This window comes from Actinia tenebrosa, unplaced genomic scaffold (assembly GCF_029948245.1).
Source record: "Actinia tenebrosa isolate PJP-AT-01 unplaced genomic scaffold, QUT_ActTen_1.0 utg1515__unscaffolded, whole genome shotgun sequence".
In the NCBI taxonomy this organism is placed as follows: Eukaryota; Metazoa; Cnidaria; class Anthozoa; order Actiniaria; family Actiniidae; genus Actinia; species Actinia tenebrosa.
In genome coordinates, this window is record NW_028292591.1 from 253,599 (window position 1) to 276,180 (window position 22,582).

Sequence of the window (22,582 nt, forward strand, 5' to 3'; positions counted from 1 at the left end):
TTAATGCTCTTGTGTTCAACTTCCATCACATGAGATGTCTATTCACAGTGGCACAACCAGAAGGAAAACTAGATAGCATTTACATTTTATCCTCTCGAAACCAACGATTCAGTCCAGACAAAAGAATTATTACATTACATGACAGTAGTAAATTCCAATATTCAACACATCGAATCTTTATTAGTTTAGAGAAAAAACTATACACATGTTAAGAGTGAAAGCATTAAACCCGTGAAATAGATATTAGACCAATACACATTAATAAACCCTAATTCTATTGTCATTTTTTGTTTCTATTTGACTATTACGTGTCGAGTAGCATTTTATTCGCTCCATGTAAGAAAATCCGGAATCCAGCACTCTGGAATCCGGAATCCAGGCCTTGGAATCCGGAATCCAGGCCTTGGAATCCGGAATCCAGTTTATAATGGAATCCGGAATCCGCTACTTTGAAATTCAAAGTATACACTCAAATGCTATCGCCTCGACCTAGGCTGAACCGATGTAGCCCCTCCCCCTCTGTGTAATATCTCCACCAAGAATATCTCTCATTAGATGCTGATTTAATTGATAGAGGATTCTACTTATACTGTCAAGTATATCAAATATAACGATTTTCAGAGAAAGTCTCTGAAAATTAACGATGTGAGCCGATGTGGAATCCGGAATACGCAATACAAAAGTTTTGGAATCCGGAATCCAGACCCTTGGAATCCGTAATCCAGAGTCTCGGAATCCGGAATCCAGCGCTTGGAATCCGGAATCCACCATAAGTCCGGATTCCCTTACACGAGGCGATATTATATATCTTACGGGTTAAATGCCTTCACATAAGATAAAGTGAATAGCACTAGATGGTAGACAGAGGTAAGGCAAAGCTTTGTCTTTTAACTAAACATCCTTTATTAAATACCCTGGTTCTAGAATAACACATAGTACTAAACCATTTAATCAGATAAATTAAATATCAAAGACTATTGGCACCAAAGAAATAGTTGGCAGTGTCTGTTAAATGAATGACAAAAGATCATTTCACCTTGGAAATTACTCACAATCCAGCAACGAGTTCTCTTTTGTCAACAATATCGGCCCTCTATCTCTCTCTAAATATTTGATTTCCCTTGAAGAGTACATCTCAATTTCCTCTTAAAATTACGATATTACAAATAAGCAGACTTGCCTTCCTAATAATAAATTTAAGCATAAAAACTATATTTGGAGACCACGCAGGATGCCTATTATTAGCATGGAACTAAGAGAAAATGTAACAGAAGCATATTCCAATACTTCACTTTTGTAAGAGCAAGGAAACCAGCCTTTCTCCTTTAATGTTTGGGCATAAAGCTTTTGCACTATTTTGTTTGTCATCGTAAAAACCGATGTCATTAGTCCATTCTCGTTTCTATCCTGATAATGAGCATACTTTATAGGCCTCTTCAGCATGGAACAGATAACACGTTTTGTCTATTTGAAACTATAAGTCGTTCCATTGAATATTATTTTCATTTTTTCACACTTGTGTTGCCATCGCAACGATATATATGTCTTTTCCGATTTTTTTTGAAAATCATCGCATATCATATATATATATACCCCTTTAGTATCTGAAAAGGATTTTTGTTTCTCGGTATCTCATATATATATGTATGTATATATATGTAAATATATAAAAAATATAAAACTCGCATGTGTGTATCTCTACTGTGATATAAACAACCTGGGAGCTGTAGAGCACGAGGGAAGCAAGATGAGTTCTCTACAGCTCCCAGAGTGTCTATATCACAGCAGAGTCATAAGCAGCCGTTTTATACTGCTTTCTTAAAAGATTTACAGTGCGCGCGTCATATTTCAAATATTTTATATATAAATATATGAGACGATCCTCCAACTTTTTTCAGACACGGCTTATATATATATGTATATAGCGGATGATGCTCATAGTAATATTTGGTACTGACTTCTTTACACTAATTTTGCCAAATGTGCTGCGCGCGCCTTGACAGCGTTAGTAACAGTGCTTCTTTCATTATTTATACCAATCAGATCATGTGTATTATCTTAGCTATATGATAAAGTGATATTCTCTACTTCCCCATACCCATAATACTTTGCGGCTTTGCGGGGTAACCAAAGGAAAAACCGCATTTATTTTGCTGAAGGCTGATCAGACAATGTTGAAGTATCTCGTTTGATAGCCAAATATAAAAGAAGAAAAAAGCTGAAAAAGATATAACCTTGAATAAGATTAAGTAAATAAAAAATATTTCTTTCTTAAGTCAATACATTTTCTGTAACACCAAACCCTCTTGATGTTCTGTATGCGTAAAATTAACTCCGAATAAACTGATAATCAGTATTGTACAGATAGATAAAAGCAGATTTAATTTAAGAACGTATTTTAGCATTATGGCCATGGGAAAGTAGAGAATAGCGAAGTATTTGAAGCGGTAATAAGGATTTACCTACACCCTTCTGCCTGCACCCCCTGCAAAACAAAAAGATGGCAAAATACACATGATACATTATATATGTCTTTGGTTTCCTCATTGTCTCACATAAGAGGTTACGCTAACTCAAATTAAAAGTTTGAAGAAAGAGTATGAAGTTATGTACTTTCTTGCAACTGTTCGTACAAATGTCCGCGTGTAAATGTAAAACTGAGTGTTACGGTTTTGGAATTCTTGTTCAAACCAGTATGTCGAGCTGTTCGAACCTTTTAAGTGAAACAATGGGGTAAAAAACATGTTTATTATATAGACATTAGTGTTTTACTAGGAAATACCCCACTCATATTTTTCATACATGAACTACAACTGGGCTTCATTGACATATTTTACATGTTGTCTTCACAAGTGAAGATATCGATGACGACTTTCCCAATGTCTCTCCGCCTACTTCAACAAGTTTTTATTTGTCAATGTGTCTATATAATAAAAATTTTATGCAATATCCTCTATACATCCCATGCGCATATTTTTACCATCTTTTCCAACCCGGGGGTGGGGGTATTTTAGGTTGGAAATGGGACAACACTTGGGTGATGGTAAGCAAGTAAATTTAAAATACATTTTGCATGACTGTTGAAAATCTATTGAACGTATTTCATTCAATATAGATAGGGTGTTATTATTAAAATCAACTTTTCACTGAAATCAAGTAATAATCTTGGCTAACGTCCTTGAGCAGTCCGTCATTTAACTCTTTCTTACTCGATTTTATATTGCAACTACTATGACCGGGAGCACTTGGACAGCGTGAACCAATCAAATTGTAGAATAAGAACAATGCATTCCGACTTTGGGTAATGGAGCCAATCAGAAATCAGCAGAAAACGATAGCCTTTCGACATATCATTTTATTTCCTCGAGAAAATGACGATCGCTATCTAGTTGTTTACACGGAACACCAGGGTCAAATTACAATTCTCATGCAGTCTAGGTTTCTGATTGGCTCTACTACCCAAATTTGGAATGTATTGTTTTCATTCTAAATTTTAATTGCTTCTCTTGTCTATTTGTCTTAGTGGCCCCGGTTACAGTAGTTGCACTGGGCCACTGTACAGTAGTCGCGCCGGGTTCGGTGTTGAGTAGAGTTGTTTGTTGGTTCTCTCCTGTGCTTCGAGGGTTTTCCGGATTCTCCAGTTTTCCTCCCTCCGCAAAAATCAACTCCTAAATTCCAATTCGATCATGGAATAAGAGCCACAGGTTTGTTAGCCACTGGCTATTACGTGCTACCTTCGTGAAAAAAGGACGTTACTGTAAAACTTGCTTATCATTAGTGTCACCCAGCTGCTTATCACCGGCCGAATAAATACGTGTTTAATCCTATTTTGAACATCACACTTGTTATACTTTGTTATATATATCTTTTTGTCAGGGTCATTTTAATAATATAATGAGATAACAATAAAAGAGGATAAAAGATTGAAAGGGCAGAAACCAAAGAGAAAAGGGTACTGACCCAACTGGAGTCCAGGTTTTACTGGATTAAATCTTCAAAGCTACAAAAATTAAATAAATCACTATAATATTGAACAGTGATATTCAATTTGTCTCGCATTTCATAGCTGAATGAATAAAGAAAATGTTAAACACCTTGCTAAGATTACCTAACGAATAAGGTTCCCAAGTGTGAATTAAGACACCTGGTTGCTCATAAGTTAATTGTACACCTTGTGTTGTGGTACTGACATTATTTTGAAGTACCAGTCATTCTGTCAGACTAGCTTGCCTGTATTGATTTGTATCCATCAGCAGCTTACAGTGTCTTATATTTGTCTACATAGTCTGGAACGGGGCTAAAAAACATTAAAATACATTAACAAAATTTAACAAAAAAATAATACAGTATTCATAATTATACATGTCATTCAAAAACATTGTAAAGACGAATGTATGAGATAGGCGAAAAGCAATAGCAGATACTGAGGTCATTCCAAGATCCAAGAATTGCTGGAATGACTTGTGATTCTGCTTCTTATTCTCGTCATGAACATAGACCTTAGTGATGAGACTGATTGTATTCAACGAAACCATTTCAAAGTCGAAATGAACTATCGCCTATCGCCTTTGGCGATGACAACGTTTTTTGAAATAGGTGTATACTTCAAGTAAGTAGTAACTGAGACAAATCTGCTCCATAGAATGCGAAATACATAATAGACGGCATCCTGCAAACGGTTCATTGTAATAATATTTAATTTTTAATATTAATATACAGGTACCACTTTAAAAAAGGTTGGGAAGCTTTAGTTTCATGTTGCTTGAAAGCAAGCTTGAAATGTATTATGGATGGTATGGAAATTTCAGCACAGAATGGGAAGTAAAAAAAAAAACGAAACAAAAAAGTGTATACGTTCAACTTTCATATCATTGTGACCTTTCAATGACTCTATTCATATTGCCTATAGTGTATTTCGGGCTCAATAGGCAACATGCAACTAAACCTTCACCAACCTGTTTTCCAACTAGCTGTAACTTACTTGTTCGCCCTGCTAGACAGTTTACCATCAAAGTCAAAATGTAAAGAAATCTCAGTTTCTCCACCTGCTATGAAAAGAATTGATAAATTTTGAAACTACATGTAAATGATCAATAGGTAAAAATAAACTCATGTTTCATCTTTAGCCTAGATTTAAAATGAGTGTGAAAATAAAACAAAAACAAATTACCAACCTCCAAGTTCATCTGATCGTAGATCCTGTCTGTATAAAGAAAAGTGATAATATTAACATCTTGGATTTAGAAGCTTATTTGAAAGTTTTCCATCCAAATTCAAAGAACAGTTATTGGTACTTACTCCATTAAAATCTGTTCCACTATATCATCATTGCCTTTCTTGTCATCTGACGATTTCTGTGAAAAAGTGCTCTAATATTAATATCATGCTTCTATTCTATAACTGGACAATCTTGTGAGTTCATATAGTAAATAGACAATTTCATCTCAAAGGAGTATTGTTTCTTTTATATATATTTCTATTTTGAAAGGGGCATGCACAATGATTCCATTTCATATCAATGCAAAACCTAATACTAAGTAGTGTCCTTCGACCTAGTATTGGTCTTGATCACTCCCTTTCTTGACAGACCTAGTACTGGTCTTGACTCTCTTCAGGACAGACCTAGTACTGGTCTCGACTCCCTTCAGGACAGACCTAGTACTGGTCTCGACTCCCTTCAGGACAGACCTAGTACTGGTCTCGACTCCCTTCAGGACAGACCTAGTACTGGTCTCGACTCCCTTCAGGTCAGACCTAGTACTGGTCTCGACTCCCTTCAGGACAGACCTAGTACTGGTCTTGACTCCCTTCAGGACAGACCTAGTACCGGTCTTGACTCCCTTCAGGACAGACCTAGTACTGGTCTTAACTCCCTTCAGGACAGACCTAGTACTGGTCTCGACTCCCTTTAGGACAGACCTAGTACTGGTCTTGATTCCCTTCAGGACAGACCTAGTACTGGTCTCGACTCCCTTCAGGACAGACCTAGTACTGGTCTTGACTCCCTTTAGGACAGACCTAGTATTGGTCTTGACTCCCTTCAGGACAGACCTAATACTGGTCTCTACTTCCTTCCGGATAGGCTTAGTCTCGACTCCCTCCCACTGCACTGCCCAGGAGGGTCTGGGACCAACACTCATGATGGATGTCTGGAAGAAAATTAAAGTTTAAATAGTCTAAGGATAGTACTCAAATACTTTGTATTCACTAGTAAAGTACCTTCCAACTGTGTTGGGGAGAAGAAATCTTTTTGTTGACCAATGAAGAAGATAAGGTTTGTTCAGAGTCACAAATTCCAGTGTCCTCAGCTAAAAGCTGGTCAAGAATCACAGATACAGTATGACACAATAATATTATAAGTAAGTGTTCTGGACAGGAACATTTTAATATGTAGTATTTAATAAAGGCGCAAGGTAGAGCATTTTATTTGTTAATTAAAGCACACTAGCATAACCATAACATAAGCAGTCAGTCTTTTGATCAGCTTCATAAGCTCAGGAATAATTCATTAGCCTTTGACCATACACCTTTGATTTTTTACAAGATTTATTACCAGTTAGAGATGCTATATCAGACACTCAAGATTGTACCATTCTTTATCCCAAAGCTGTAAAACTGGAATTTACAATTTTAACCCAACCTTCAATGGTTTATCATACTGAAAAAAGCATCAACAATTAAAATAGATGACAAAGTCCAAAATATCTTAATGAACAGCATAATCATTTCAAACAATTCTTTCAATTTGAGTGATACTGTAGGTTTAAATAACAAAGTATGAATTATTTGGTACTCAGTAGGATATGTATGCATATAGCTTTTATTAGGATACAGCTTGAATGAACTTGATTACTTGTTGAAGGTAAAGATGGTATTCTGCAAAACAAAAACGAAAAAAAAAAAAAAAAAAAAAAAACAACAAAAAAAACAAACAAAAAAAACAAAAAAAGAAAGTAGAACATTACTACCATTGATAACTGAGCAGTATGACATACCTTTTTTACTCACATTCTATTCTACGACTTAGCAATTGAGTGTCAACCTGAATAAACTAATTAATAGATACAATCTACGGGTGCAGATCAAAAGTCCGAAAAAAAAAAAAAAAGATGTATGTTCATTTGGTCAAAATATAAAACAAAATCTACCTCCTGTGACCCTCTATGCTTGAGGAAATAGAATGACTGGTTGAATACCCAGAAATTCTTGAATGAAGACTTGAACTGCGGACATGACCAACCAGTGGAGGTTCACTGGAACTTCTTGCATGGCCAGGAATAAAAGGCACCTTGGGACCTCCGGGAATGCCACTACCAGCTCCCTGAGACTCTGCTGAATTGTTACTACTCTGACTTTCTTTTATGCTGGTGTTGTCCTCTGTACTTGCTTCGCAACTTGACATAGAAGAAGCTTTATTCTGTGGGGCTCGATTCTCTTCTGTTTCTGTTGAAACAGCATGGTGAAGATGAGGAGTTCCAGGTCTATATAAAAGAATGAATACATATATGTAAGCAAGACCCAAGTTTAATTGATATATATATTTAAAATAATTTAGATGCTGTGTTTGTTGTGAACGACAAACACACTTCTGGATATCCAGTCATATATTGTTAACAAGTGGTAGCTTGAAGAAGAAGGGTACAATTGGAGGTTCATTTGAGCCTAAATCTGAATGGGTCATGCATACTTTACAAAATGATTTAACAATCTGAAAGCCACCACTGCTTGCATTGAATTCCCAACATTCAGATAAATGTTTTTGGCAACAAAACATTTCAAATTGTTAAGACTACCTATGGCTATTGTGAACAATCCGTTTGTAAAATGGTCGGTAAGGTGTCGGTAAGTGGTCGGTAAGTGGTCGGTAAGTGGTTGGTGAGTGGTTGGTAAGTGGTTGGTAAGGTGTCGGTAAGTGGTTGGTAAGGTGTCAGTAAGTGGTTGGTAAGTGGTCGGTAAGTGGTCGGTAAGTGGTCGGTAAGTGGTCGGTAAGTGGTTGGTAAGGTGTCAGTAAGTGGTTGGTAAGTGGTTGGTAAGTGGTTGGTGAGTGGTCGGTAAGTGGTCGGTAAGTGGTCGGTAAGTGGTCGGTAAGTGGTCGGTAAGTGGTTGGTGAGTGGTCGGTAAGTGGTTGGTAAGTGGTTGGTAAGTGGTCAGTAAGGTGTCAGTAAGTGGTTGGTGAGTGGTCGGTAAGTGGTTGGTTAGTGTTTGGTGAGTGGTTGGTAAGTGGTCGGTAAGGTGTCAGTAAGTGGTTGGTAAGTGTGGTCGGTAAGTGGTTGGTTAGTGGTTGGTGAGTGGTCTGTAAGTGGTTGGTAAGTGGTTGGTGAGTGGTCGGTAAGGTGTTGGTAAGGTGTTGGTAAGTGGTCTGTAAGTGGTTGGTAAGTGGTTGGTAAGTGGTTGGTAAGGTGTCGGTAAGTGGTTGGTGAGTGGTTGGTAAGTGGTTGGTAAGTGGTCGGTAAAGTGTCGGTAAGTGGTTGGTAAGTGGTTGGTGAGTGGTTGGTAAGTGGTTGGTAAGTGGTCGGTAACTGACTTACTGACACCTAACTGTACGGTGCGGATTGTTCACAATAGCCCTAATTATACATTTACAGTTTTGATTAGAAAATGACTAGAATTAGGCTCAGAATACTTATTTGCAGAGAGCTTAAGGTGACTGCCTACTTTTGAATGTTCAATTTGAGCTTCAAATGCTCACATGAGGCTTCCATTAAATGATGATTATCTTGAAAACAAGTTTGGGACACCCAATTTTTCTTTCCAGATTTGGAGTCAGGATTAAATTTGAATTAGGAAAATCCAAGTTTTTAAAAAAAATTAAATTTTTTTCCAAAAATAGGCAGTCACCTTAAAGTGCAAATGAACCCTTCGACAATACTTTCAATACTGATCATACATGAAGTAAATAGTTGAATGGTAAAATATTTCTTGATTTGAGTGATGCGTTTCTAAATTATGAAGGTTTATACTTTCAATATGCTAATAAGTGTGATGTCTATTAAGGCTTAATTAAATATACAAAATCGAACTGGTTCATAGATACAGTATTTAAAAAGCATCATTATTTTACTCATGGTTTACATGAAAGCTATTTAAAATTTTTATTTTCAAAATGACCAGCATTAAGTATTACTAGTTACAACAAAAACACTCAAATACCTTACCTGACGTCATCATCATTAACATATTGGAAGTATAAACCTTCCTAACTTAGAGACGCGTCACTCAAATCAAGAAATATTTTACCAATCAACTATTTACTTTATGCAGAACCGGTACTGAATGTATTGTCAAAGGGTTCATGTGCACTTTAAGTTTGGACTCTTTGTCAGCCATCTTGTCAAGTTTAGTTAATGTGTTTGTGCATCACTTTTATTTACCTTTTTTATATGTGGATTTATAACTTTAACTTATTTATTGTAAAGGGCATCAAGTTTTCAGATTTTACATGAAGAGTAATTATTTTTTAACAAACTCATTAATAATTCATGAGAAAAACACAATAGAAATCACGACCGTGAAGAGTGTAGTTGTAAATCTGATACAAAACTGTGTTCACTTGCATAAACTTTAAGTTGGATTTTCTTGGCCAAATTCACTTTAATTTTGAAAATTTTAGTGAAACACAAAGGAACTAACCTAGACGTTTGATAAGTCATATACAGTATTCGTGTTGTATCTGATATACAATCACTCGGCTATGCCTCGTGGTTGTATATCTGCTATAACACGTCCACTCATACTGTATATATTACATAAAACTAACGCTGTTAAAACTGATGGCTTTAGTTTCCAGGTTTCAAATAAGGAATGATTATAAAACTAACTTCATACTTGAACTTACACTTTAAATAAAGGATCTCCTAAAATCAACTGCATACTTATGCTAACCTAGAAAAGGAAAAAAAAATTTAATAGCCTTTTCACTCCTGGGCATTTTAAACATTTTTTATTGTTTTTATTTGGGTTTGGATTGACACTGTCATTGCTTCATGCTAATAAGGGTTTACATTGAACAGTGGCATGACTTTCTAGCGCAAAAGGGAAGCATGAAGCCTGTAAAACATTGGTATATAACACATTGGTACGTAAAACATTGGCATGTAAAACATCAAACTTCTGCTGTGTATATATGAATGTCCAGTCTATAGTAGATATTTTGTTATTTGCAGATTAAAAATGTCAAGAAATGCTTAATAAAACAGCAAATAGCTAGGCTGTGCCTGTTGCAAAAGTAGGGATTATTGCTCTATATACAATGAATGTTTCAAGGAACTTACTTCTAATATAGAATTGTCTTGTCTTGATGTTTTGTCATCATATCCTTCAAGTATGTATCTTCTCTTCATAGCACCTGGCCCTGCAAACTCTGCCAAGTTGATGTCAACAAATCCAAGCTATAAATTAAGTAAAAACCTCTTAGATGTAAACAAATAACATACAGTACTGTATGTATAATCAAACTATTTAAATACTTGTCATAGTCATACCGGGGGGGGGTACTACCACCCCAACTTGGGTAGGGGTGTGCCGCCAGGACCTCAAAACCCTGACCCTACCCCAGACCTAAAATTTTGATTTTACATACTCTACCCCAGACTAAAACTAAGAATTGTACACCCTATCCCAGACTAAAAGACAGAAAATACGGTTTTACAATCGATTGCAATCAACATTTTTATTGTTTTTGTGTCGGCAGAAAGCGTAGCCTATTTGCCAGACAAAAATGACCAAATCGTTAACCCTATCCCAGACTAAAATGATACCCTATCCTAGACAAAATGTCAAAAAATGATACCCTACCCCAGACCCAAAAGCCGAAAACCATACCCTATAGGGCGGCACATACCCGTATAGCAAATATAGGGGAGTACCCCCCCCCCCCCCCCCGGGCAGTCATATGGATACAAGCTAGAGTGCAAAAGCTACTGTGTAATCATTTCACAATTTTTTTTCATGAATAAGAAATTTATTGTCACCGTGATTGCCATGATTATTGAAGATGTGTTGAACCCATAAAATCATGATTCACTGAAACACTTTTTGGGGTGATAACAGTGATTGCAGCAATCAAATAGAAACCAGGCTTTAGATGTTCACTAATTATTTCTCTTTCTTGTCAAGCACAAATTAAAACACTTTAAACAGGACAATGCCAAAATTTTGAATGTATGAAGAGTTTTGAATAACACTTTACTTCTGTTTAAGAATAGACACTGTAACTTAATTGTCACAGACATAAATATAACTTTACCTTGACATAAGACTTGCCTCCTTTTGCTTCCTATTAATGATAAAATCGACAATGTGTTAATTTGTGAATATTTTTTTAATCAGTCCAAATGGTGAAATCTACATCAGTGCATTTACAGCAAATTTTTTAATCAAAATGGTAAAAAATGAAAATATGTCTGTAAATTAGTGAAAAGCCTTAAACTTAAACCGTATTTACTGTATAAGTTTCATTTATTCATTAATTTTGATCTTTATATAATCCTTTGATTATGTGAATATTAAGAGTATTCTTTCTAAACAACCAACATGTCATCACTTCATCTAATTCAAAAGTTGATTTGTATATCAAAAAGCAAATTTGTTTTCAGAAAAAAGTTAGGTTGAGCCTAGTAATTTATTAAAATATATTTTGTTCGATCAAGTTGAACAAAGATCCACTCAATAAATAGATGTCATGAAGATGTAATTGCCACCTCTTATAATTGATATATTTGGGCATAAATTAGAGGCTTTTTTAAAAAAATAGGTACTTATTAGATCATTACCATTCAAAATCTATCGGAAATACACCTTGAACCAATATCACATAGAAATCATTTTATCAGCAGCTAAAATTTACAATTTTTCTAAAAAAATTAGATTAATGAGAACTGTAAATATCCAAATTCATATAATTTAATAGTATAGGTAATTGTATGACATCGAGTAAAATTAAGAATTAATTTCATGAGTGTTCAGGAATCGGGCAATTTCAAAACTTTTAAAACACATTTACAGTGAAATTCATCTTTAGCTTTACGAGGAACCATAAGATGAAAAACTTTATTGACAATCTATAAAAACTATATTAGCTTCATATTGAATCAAAATAAATAAATAAAAATAAAATAAAATAAACTGGACACCCGAATGATGGGTGGTATATGTATACGACTAAAATAATTTGAATAAATAAATTTTAAATATATCTAATAAATAACAATTCAATTCTATAAAAAACTATTTTCAATTTGTGCATTGTCTATGTCATAATTTAATTTCTTAATAGTTCCTTGTTCCTCGTATATATGGTACTGCTGACCTTATCAAATTTATTGGAAAGTTTTATTCTGAGCCAAATAATTAATGTGTTGTACTCAAGTTGTTTCTTCTTAGATAGTTTTAATGCAAGTTCTGAAATAAAGTGTTCTGCTTCCTTGCCATTTCCTTCATATGAAATAAAGATGAGTAAAGTTAGTGCTTAGTTTCTGGTTAAGGTGGCTCTTTGCAAAAGGGTTAAAAACCCTCACATCAAAGAATAAATGTTGCCCCCTTTGCCAAAATCCTCTGGCACTGACATTAAGTCAAGCCTCATCCGCAGTGAGGAGGAGAACTTCTCCAGTAAGTGGTTCAAGCTCTGGCTCCACTTGGACGTCATAGCACACATCTTTTAGTAGGTATGCGAACAGATCTCCGACGTCGTCTTGGCACTGGTGAACGAATCTGTCTTTCATACATGACATAGCATGGTCAACATCGAATCTCTTACCACAGAGGCATATTGATGGAAGGTAGTTTGGTGTCCAGTGATATCTAAGGTTGAGGGCATCATAGAACTCTCTCTTATTCAGGTTGAAGTTTTCTGACTTTAATGGTAGAGTAGTTACTAAGTCAGCTTGATACACCCTTCATTCTGCTTAGATCTTTATCTCTGAGTTGTTCTTGACTCATCTTCTCACAAATTTGTTGTAGAATGGTCTCTGACTCTGATTATGTTCTTTCTTGTGTTCTTGAGCTGTTCACTATCAATTGGTGATGTGTTATTTTGATCTTTGATGTTTGTGACCAGCTGTTGAGTTGCTATACAGGAGTTTGCATACTCGAGATCGGAAATGTTAGAGAAAATGGGTATTGCCAGGCCTCCTTTCTTAACTGGCAAAGACAGCAAAAGTCGTTAATCTGCAGTACAGATATGACTTCTGTGATTGCAGGAATAAACTTGTTATCTACTACCTCATCTAATTTCAAAAGGTGCTGCTTGATGCAGTGTTCTGACCAGGAATTTCTTTCAGGGGGTCAAAGGGCCCACCAATCCAAAATTTAGGGGCCATTTAGAAAACTGGATGGGCCACTTCCAATATCTTAAAACAAAGAATAATGATGTTTTTTGCCAGTAACTCTGTTGCAAATCTACAACAATGTAAGACAGCTTTTTAGTAGTATTGATAATACAACTTGCCAACTTGCGCTGGGCAGCCATACTCGAGCCTCCAATACAAGATGGCGGCTTCGTTCAATTTGTGTCGTTGCACGTGGACTTTCACCTTGTTTATTGACAATATAATGCGACTTTTATTATTTCAAAAGTACTCTAAATCTTTTGAAATTATCAGGAAGCATTCTTTGGATAATTCATGCGCCCTTGACGGCGCATAGAGTTGAAATTTGTGCGCCATTTCTGTTTTTTTATGCGCGATTCCTGCAATGGCGCGGCCTGGTAAGAACACTGTTGATGTTAGGTATTATTCTGATATAGTAAATCATTTTGTGTCTAAAACCACTTGTGAATGTAGCATAGGCAAGCTGGTGGCTCTGATCTTGCAATTTTGGACAGGAGAGTCAATTGGTCACACCACATATCAACTAGTTCATCTAAGTGTTTAGTCTGACCAGCATCACTACCAATCTCGTGTGTAGGCTTCCATTAAATGCTGATTATCTCGAAAAACGAGCTCCGGACACCCTATTTTTCTTTCCATATTTGGAATCAGCATTAAATTCCAATTCAGAAAATCAAAGTTTTAAAAAAAGTTTATTAAATCAATTTCCAAAAGTAGGCAGTCACCTTAAGGAATCCTTAACTTATTTTCATATACTTTATGAAGAATTCTTGAAATATTTCAATTCTGAATTAAAAATTTTGCCTTTTTTCACGCGACATCATGGCGTTCATAATTCTTGTCTCTATAATTTAATGTTCATGGTATCCTCTTTTACTCCGACGAAGGACTAGCGTCCGAAACGTCAGTAAGTTTTTTCATCTTTTCACGGTGTATAATTTACCTTTTCATCATTACTGTTTCATTAGAAACACTGACGCAGCTCACACTAGTTTTTAGCTAGTTATATCTGTTCATGGTAATGTTTTTCCAGTATACAAAATGTATAATAAAGCAATAATTAATTCGGTTATCACATAATTTACAATATCATGCTCAACCTCATCCAATAATAGCCCTCTGAAACTTTTACGTCAGCAACGTCTTGTGCAAGGAATTATGGGATACGCTCGGGGTAAACAAACAAAATGGCGGAGTGTCTTGTAAAATTTTTACCGGAGGATGTTCCAGGGGCAATTTTACCTTGCCCTTTGTTAGAAGATAACACCTTTGAAGACCTCAAACGATACGTGGAGACCAGAGCCTTTACAGTGGGAAAGCAAGAGTCAAAAGTGAAGCTTCTTAAAAGGTAAGTGCTGATGAATTGAGCGATATTTCGCGGGATGACTTGAGTTTTTATAAGACTTATATTTATATAGTATAAGGCTAATACTTCGTCTAGCCGTATCAAAAATGAACCTGGAATGATCTAGTTAGCAAAGTAGAAGCAATAAGCAAAAAGCATTGTTAAAGACAGGAAAAATAGGTATTTTTTTAATTTCCGTGACAACTAGTAGCTAGAAGCTCGTAGCTTTGACGAAAGAAAGTCCCAGCTAGTCTCCTTTCGTGTAAGACACTGTCATAACATTGTCTATTACCCACTTGTCGTTGATTTAGTGTTAATAAATTACGTTTTTTTTTTTTGTAACTCAGATGATTTATAAACAACACATACAGTGTTACCGAAAGACAGTTTCGTGCATAGTTGCATGTGGTTCGTATAAGCTTTTAAAAATAACAAATAGCACTGTTTTTCCCTCTTAAATCCAAAGTAGTTTAATAGCATAAGAAAAGCATAGCTATTTATTGAATAATGCTGGTATCTGCTGTGTTGTAGAGTTTTCATTTGTCTTCTATTATAATTATTCAGAATTTCAGATCTCAAGTCGAGTGGGCTGGACAAATTTATCGTCGATCCAGATGGGGATGTACAGTATGCAATCATCGAAGAGCACGTGAGACAAAAAATTCCAGATATTTCTCCCCCCTTGTTGAAAAATTGGACGAAGGACATGGCAGTACCCACAGATTTTTCCTATAGTCATTTATATGAATATCTTGTCAAAAGAACTATTACAATTCTGAAGGTAGATATAAATTATTGAAAAGTATATTTTTAACTAAATTTCTAAAAATCATGTTACTGATTGACATTGATAGGTAAAGGATGATGTTAAAGAGGAAAATAGTGTAGATAAGGAGCTAGAATTTGAACTTCCCATTGCCGAGAAACCTCTAAGGAAAGGGTAAAACTTTTATGGCTCTGGCCATGTCAAGGAAATAAGATTTTGCCCTTCATCATCTGTTACCCATGTCAAGTCATCTGTCATGGCCAGCATGAGGAATTTGGTGTATGTAGTTTCAATAACCATTGAGAATTCGACATCCATCATCCTTACTGCAAAGTGTCAGTGTGTGGCTGGTGCAGCAGGCAAGTGCAACCATGTGGCTTCAGTACTGTTTGCTCTTGTGGAATACAAAGAACAAGAAAAGAAAATTTCATGTACTGATGAACCCCAGCAGTGGAATTTACCATCTCGAAAAAGCAAGCAGAGCACTAAACCTGTTAATACTGGTAATAATAGATTTAATGACTGCAATAATATTGTGATTATCATAATACGGTCTCAGTAGCTAATAGCAAGCTAGCGCTGGCATGCATATCACTTTCCTTGCTTGAGAGAAAAGGTAAGTATCAACCAGAAAGCCTCATTTCCTAATCAGTATGTTTCCTACACTGTGATGAACAGGTATTCCCACATCATGCTATGCAGGATTAATCTCTTGCCAAGTTAAAGACTCAGTCATGGTCTTGATTCTCTATTGTGTTTGGCCTTATGAACATCAATGATTTTGATAATAATACTGCAATATGCTGGAATTTCTAGGTAAACACCAAATCAAAAAACACACATTTGGAAGGGAAGTCAAAAGACAGAGACCTCTACAAGAATATGCAAGTCACAATACTGTACAAGATCCTACAGTGGATTTCAAATACTTAAAGGAAAATATCAATGATGTACCACATAAAATGGCTATTGAACAGCTATTCATGACATCCCCAAGCAGCTCAAGCCAATCAGTGCCATGGATAGTGAAAATCTGAAACCAGAGGAAATCATCATGAAGGAATTAAAAGTAAAGCAGAACATTCATAGTATCACTCTTCTTTTTATTTTTGGTATAGATATTCATTTAATAACTAAATGATCATAAAATAACTTAATCTATGTTTCATTGATTTGAAGTTTATGTAGAGTTTATAAAATTACATAATTGTCATGGATGATAATATAGATTATTTTAGTATGATCATAATTTATTTACAGCACCATAGTATTAATTTTCATAATTGTATACCTATGCTTGTTATTCAGAACATATTTGGAGGCTATATTTTATTTTCTTTCTTAGGTGTAAGTAGAAGACAAAATAAGAATAGAGAAAGATACTAGAGGTCAAAGTGAAAGTCTTAGATGGTATAGAGAAAGGAAAGGCAGAATTACAGCAAGCATTGCAAAAAGTTGTTGTTCTAAAGGGAACCCTGCTGCCACTGTAAAAAATATCTTAACAGTTGGTAAACCAGGTAGAGGGCCAAAGTCACCACATATTAAGTATGGTATCGAAAATGAAGAAAATGCAGTTCAGAAATTCAGTTCACAAATAAATGCTGATGGTTGTCACTGCAGTATTTGTAAATGTGGACTGTTTATTGAAGAAGAAACAGGTGTACTAGCTGCTACACCAGATAGACTAGCAACCATAGATGGAGAAGAAGTGGTTGTAGAGGTGAAATGTCTATCTGCAAGCAGAGATCTACCACCACTTGCTGCAGTTACTGCAAGAGAGAAAGATGGCAACTTTGGATTTAAATTAGATAAAAGTCAAATTGTTCTGAAGAAAAAGCATAAATTTTTCTATCAAGTACAAATGCAGATGGCATTAACTAATAGGCTTAACTCTTATGTAGTAATATTTACAAATGATAAATTCAATGTTGACATTATAAAGGTAAAATTTGATGAGCAGTTTTGGAAGGAAACAAAAGAGCAGCTGCTAAGTTTCCATGCTAGACATGTTGTACCTGCTCTTGTACGCCAGAGATTCAGATAGATATTCCTAAATATAATTTTGTGATCATTATATTTAAATTAATATAATTATATTTCAGTGTCAGAAACAGGAAAAGTATAATATGAATTTATTTATTTAAATTATTATATATATAATAATATATAGTAATATGGAGTATTTAATTGCTTCATGATCCTTTACTGTTGCTATGATCACTATCTGTCTCAATATCAATGATTAGGGGCCAAAACAATGGCAAATTGCCATACACAAACCAAATATCATTCAAATTATTCCAGTATGTCAATGGTATTCGGTTGGTTAAAATATTCCATTGTTTGATTCTACCAATGCATCTCTCTACATGAATACGCAACCGTGCTAAAGAAACTGACTTTACAAGATCAGGAATAAGAAACTGATTTTTATCCATCAGAAATTCTGGAACAACTAGTCTAATCCCATGCTTGAGAAGTGTTGACTTGTTTGTCCAGCCTCTGTCTGCCATGATTGCATCCCCTTTCTGAAGTTTGGCAAGCAAACCACTTTGAACAGTTATGTCATTGTCACTGACACTTCCTTCCATCAAGGGAGATACAAATGTTGTCACTCCTGTAGGAGACAAACCAACAAGGCCTTTAACTGTATTTCTACTTTTGTATGATGAATATGTTGCACATTGAATCTCAAGATCAGAAGGACGTTCTATTTCCATTTCTGTGCAGTCCACAATAATTCTTACATCAGAATATAGTGGTTTGAAGCAACTTGGCATCAATTTCCTTACTTTTTTCCTACTAAGCCAAGTGTCTGTTTTCGGGAATGCAGCTGCCATAAGGTTAACCCATGTTATGACAATGGATGAAACATGTCTACTTGACATATTAAATCTTTCTGCCAGGTCTTCATTTGCACTAGCTCGCTTCAACTTGATGAGTGTGAGAAATAATTCATCTACAGCAGAAAGCTGTTGAACTGTGCCTGCCTTGAATTCCCTTTTCAAACCAGTATTATTTGCACCCCAGTACTTCATATGGGACTCATTAGGGAGTATGAAACCATTGAAGAAGTAGATAAGGCTGGCATAACTTGGGAATCCTGTCCAAAACTTAATATCCTCATCAGAACCCTCAAAGCGCCTGAGTAGAAACTTATCCCATTCCCGCAATTCCATCACTGCATCTAACTGCTCTTGGACATTTCTTAATAACTTGATGACAACCTTTAGAAGGGCTAGTAGCTGTGAAGCATCTGGACTTCCTTTATCTAGTTTTTCTTCAACACAGGACAGCAAGGACTGCAACTCATTCCTAGTGAGTAAGTAGGTATCAGGATAATATGCAACCTAAAAAATAAGAATACGAAAACATATTATTATTATTGTTTTACAAAGCAATTGCAATTGGGAAGCAAATAGGTGTTAATATATTATTACATATTTAGGGAAGGAGGGTTACACACCACTAGAATTAGATCACTTATTTAAGTCACTTGTACTTACTAAATTTACTTACGCACTGTCTGTTTATGAAGCAAGTCCGTCAGATCTTAACGTTATGCAATGTTTTCTAACTAGATGCTAAAGATATTTTTAATATTTTAGAACAGTGTGACCGCATACTCTATGCTAAGATTAAACATAATTCATTACATCTGTTATATCCAATTTCCTTCCAAAAGCTAAAGAGTACTCTAGGAAGCTGCGCACACAATCCTTGGCAAGGCCTAAGATAAATACAGAACGTTTTAAGAATTGTTTTTTAATAGACAAGTTTTTAAGTATAATTTAGCAGGGGAGTATAATAATTTTAACGTTTTTGAATTTTCATATAAGAATGTATATTGTATTATATATAGACACACCTTCGTCGTTGTGGACGTGTCTTTAAACGTTACATCTCTTAAGTCAACTTCGCCATTCTTGGATAAGGCAATCGGAGTTTCTTCTAGATCTGGGCAATGTGTATGATCTGATTCCTGATCTGTGTTGGGGAGGGTAGACGTTTCTTCACTTTTCTCGAGCTGAAAATGTAACGTAATGCCGGGTGTATGTTAAATTCAAAAGTTTATTTACATGAAAGCCTCAAACAAAATTAAAAAATTTACTGTGTGCCTACAAAATACTTACACTTTTTAAGGCACGTTTAGAGGTGTTGGAATGACGGACAAACTTCTTGAAGATTGCTGGAACTTTCATCAGCTTTGGAGCTTTGGCATATCCATGGTCTGTACCTTGGGCCAGCAAAAAACGTTCCGTTACGTAGTTGTTGTAACTTGTCACAACATCAGGCCATTCTGGACTCCAAGGAAATATTGAAGGATCAGAATAAAATTCTTTCTTCCAGCCACCTTCGAAGTGTAGTCGACACAGACAGGTCCATTGTGAATCTCTCTCTTGCGTATTTCGTGTCAACTTTTTCCACCTTCGTCTTCTTGCCTTGTCTTTGGGTAGTTTGTAAAACTTTAAATACTGATACGAACGGTTATTGGACACGCAACCAGGAACGTAACAGTTAACATTTACCATTTGATAAAAAAATAGCAAAAACGTGAAAAAATGGAGTACGAGAGACTACTAAAACCAAAACGTTATACAAGACACTCCGCCATTTTGTTTGTTTACCCCGAGCGTATCCCATAATTCCTTGCACAAGACTTTCGTGACATAAAAGTTTCAGAGGGCTATTGCTTATTATTGTTATCAATTACTTCATAGCTTTATAGTGATTTCAATGAATATTAGTTAGCATTAATTTCTCGAGAGTCTAGATGTTTTCCAAGCTTAAGGTGACTGCCTACTTTTGGAAATTGATTTAAGCTTTTTTTAAAACTTCGATTTTCCGAATTGAAATTTAATGCTGATTCCAAATCTGGAAAGAAAAATAGGGTGTCCCGAGCTCGTTTTCGAGATAATCAGCATTTAATGGAAGCCTACGCACGAGCTTTTGGAGTAAAAATTGCGCCACTAGAAGTGATTAGAAAAAAATTAAGATGAATAAGATAATAGTTATTTGCAGACTATATGATTGCATAAATGAAGGCTAGTCAATCATTCTACAATAATACATGGATATTTTCGACAAAAAGACAGAGAGATACATTGATTTGTCATATTTTGTAGTTTCGGTGCTCTTAGAAAATCTCATAAAGTCAAACAAAAATCCCTACAAAAATCTATTTTTTTCACGTGTTCCTGATTTAAACTTTTCCTAAAATGTTGATATAACCTAGATTTTTAGGAGTTTCTTCGAATGAGCTATCAAAAAATATAGAGTCCCGTGCAAAATGTGAGGGTTTTGCCCTGTTGAAGCTCAAAACGCGTATGGTTCTTCAATAAAATCTTGTAGATTTTTCAGCGGTTTTTAAGCGCGCGCTCATCGTGGGCTCAATTCGAACGTTCAAAAGTAGGCAGCCACCTTAATATGTCTTTCTCGAAAAAAAAAAGTTCTCATTGAGCCTTGACCTTAATGCATTCATATCACGAGTGCCATAAGTTAATCATTAACGAAAAATGACAAAAAGTTCTAGAAACATCAAGTCATCCATCCTAATCACGAATTCCTTTAACGGCCCACAAGCAGATGCTTCAAAATCTTCTAAATACCTAAAATTTATGACTTATAAAATATCTTAGTCGAATCAATCTAAATTCATAGTCCTGAATATATAAGCGTAGAAGGTGTCACATTGTCAAAGCGGATAAAATAGTGACGTTTATATATTTCCAAAAAATATAATAAAAGAATCATAAACTGCAAGCTAGAATACAGTAAAAAAACGGGTCCTTTTTGGACTGGTCTTTATTTTCGATAAGATGAATTAGAACAAAAAAATTAAAAGTCAAAATGTAATGAAAATGTCAACCACAGGTGGGCCGGGACATGCAAGTTCCAACAGAGATTAGTCGACCGAATATGGAAAAGCACAATCACAGACTTTTACTTTTTTAATCGACCAGCAATCATAGAGTGTTTTTTTGGGATCAAGATACAATTTAACTGTGAGAAGTAAATCCTATATCACATGTAACTATCATCTAAATATGGTTAGTGCAATATTTTACCTTGCGAACGGAAACACGACAACGGCAAACATCGAGGACTCCATTTGTAGCACTTGCTGTTAGCTTGCACGGAAAGTGGAAGTTTTTACGCCATTTAACAGAATTATTATGAACCTCCTCTCTTAAAAAACAAAGCAAGACAAAAACCAAGATATATCAAAAGCTAAAACCTGGATGCAAACAGACGTCAATAAAGAGACTGCTATCATGTGCAATTTTTAGTCTTCAGCCAACTTACCTCGAAGACACTTCATTGAAACTACCTCCGTCTAAGAGTCTTATTTTGGAAAATAATACTCCATTTACAAATGGCACGCTAGATAATTCATTTAAAAAGAAATCTACATTGAATTTAAACTTTTTCTTTTTCATTTTCAAGTGTTTTTATACGAGACTATTGAAGCAAACCTTCTCTTGAAAAGCATTTTCTTTTAGCGATAACAACATCTGTTGGTCCGTCCACAATGCAAAGCGAAATACCGGAAGACGTCATATCTGAAGGAATCTGAAGGTCACTTTAGAAACGAGCAAAAGACTGGGACGAGTTTTGAAATTAAAAAAAGAGAGAGAGAGAGAGAGAAAGAGTTTTGTCATCTGATAAAGCACCTCAATGTTAGTGCATCTGTGAAATTTGAACGTGTTTCGTAAAAAAAAAAAAAAAAAAAAAAAAAAAAAGAGTCACAAGCCCTCAAAAGTGTGAAAAATTTACAAAGAATGTATGGTTTATACAAGGGACACTTGTGTAACCATGTACATGTACATTCTTTGTAAATTCTCGAGCTTTTGAAGGACAATAATTATTCTGAACAATAATTCTGGTACGCCTTTCCTTGAAAACTTTGATATTAGTTAGAGGTAATTACCGAGAACGGAGGCAATAAGCCATATACATCCCGAGGACCGCAGTCCCGAGGGATGTATAGGCTTTTATTTCTCAATTGACACGGTTTTCATTGTTATTCACAAGGCTTTATTTTTTTTATAACCCTCATTATAAATGCGAGGTCAATATATAGTTATAAACCCGGTTAATAACTATATATTGACCGTTCGCATTTATAATGAGCAACATTTGATA

The 22,582-nt window shown here is 35.4% G+C and overlaps 3 protein-coding genes across 5 annotated transcripts; 1 reads left to right on the forward strand and 2 right to left on the reverse strand.

The window, feature by feature from the left end:
* Nucleotides 1–152: 152 nt before the first annotated feature.
* LOC116308243 (EEIG family member 2) lies at nucleotides 153–21,971 on the reverse strand. 3 transcript variants are annotated; one of them, XM_031718626.2, is made up of 12 exons: nucleotides 21,743–21,971; nucleotides 21,505–21,625; nucleotides 11,246–11,275; nucleotides 10,272–10,388; nucleotides 9,836–9,882; nucleotides 7,197–7,481; nucleotides 6,833–6,876; nucleotides 6,220–6,308; nucleotides 5,299–5,354; nucleotides 5,175–5,203; nucleotides 4,982–5,048; nucleotides 153–4,297 (listed from the first exon to the last, which is right to left on the reverse strand). In XM_031718626.2, exons 1-12 carry the CDS (start codon nucleotides 21,874–21,876, stop codon nucleotides 4,258–4,260), a joined length of 1,059 nt encoding a protein of 352 aa, XP_031574486.1. In that variant the 5' UTR covers nucleotides 21,877–21,971; the 3' UTR covers nucleotides 153–4,257. The 3 variants fall into 3 exon arrangements, with proteins under 3 accessions (XP_031574486.1, XP_031574485.1, XP_031574484.1); XM_031718625.2 differs by having other exon boundaries at nucleotides 4,982–5,045; nucleotides 7,149–7,481; nucleotides 21,743–21,970; XM_031718624.2 differs by having other exon boundaries at nucleotides 7,149–7,481; nucleotides 21,743–21,969.
* Nucleotides 14,513–15,614, forward strand: LOC148904400 (uncharacterized). The gene is made up of 3 exons (XM_089025377.1): nucleotides 14,513–14,673; nucleotides 15,235–15,451; nucleotides 15,525–15,614. Exons 1-3 carry the CDS (start codon nucleotides 14,513–14,515, stop codon nucleotides 15,612–15,614), a joined length of 468 nt encoding a protein of 155 aa, XP_088881503.1.
* Nucleotides 17,629–20,111, reverse strand: LOC148904401 (uncharacterized). The gene is made up of 3 exons (XM_089025378.1): nucleotides 19,570–20,111; nucleotides 19,305–19,463; nucleotides 17,629–18,786 (listed from the first exon to the last, which is right to left on the reverse strand). The coding sequence occupies exons 1-3, from the start codon at nucleotides 19,966–19,968 to the stop codon at nucleotides 17,629–17,631; spliced, it is 1,716 nt and encodes a 571-aa protein (XP_088881504.1). The 5' UTR covers nucleotides 19,969–20,111.
* Nucleotides 21,972–22,582: the final 611 nt, after the last annotated feature.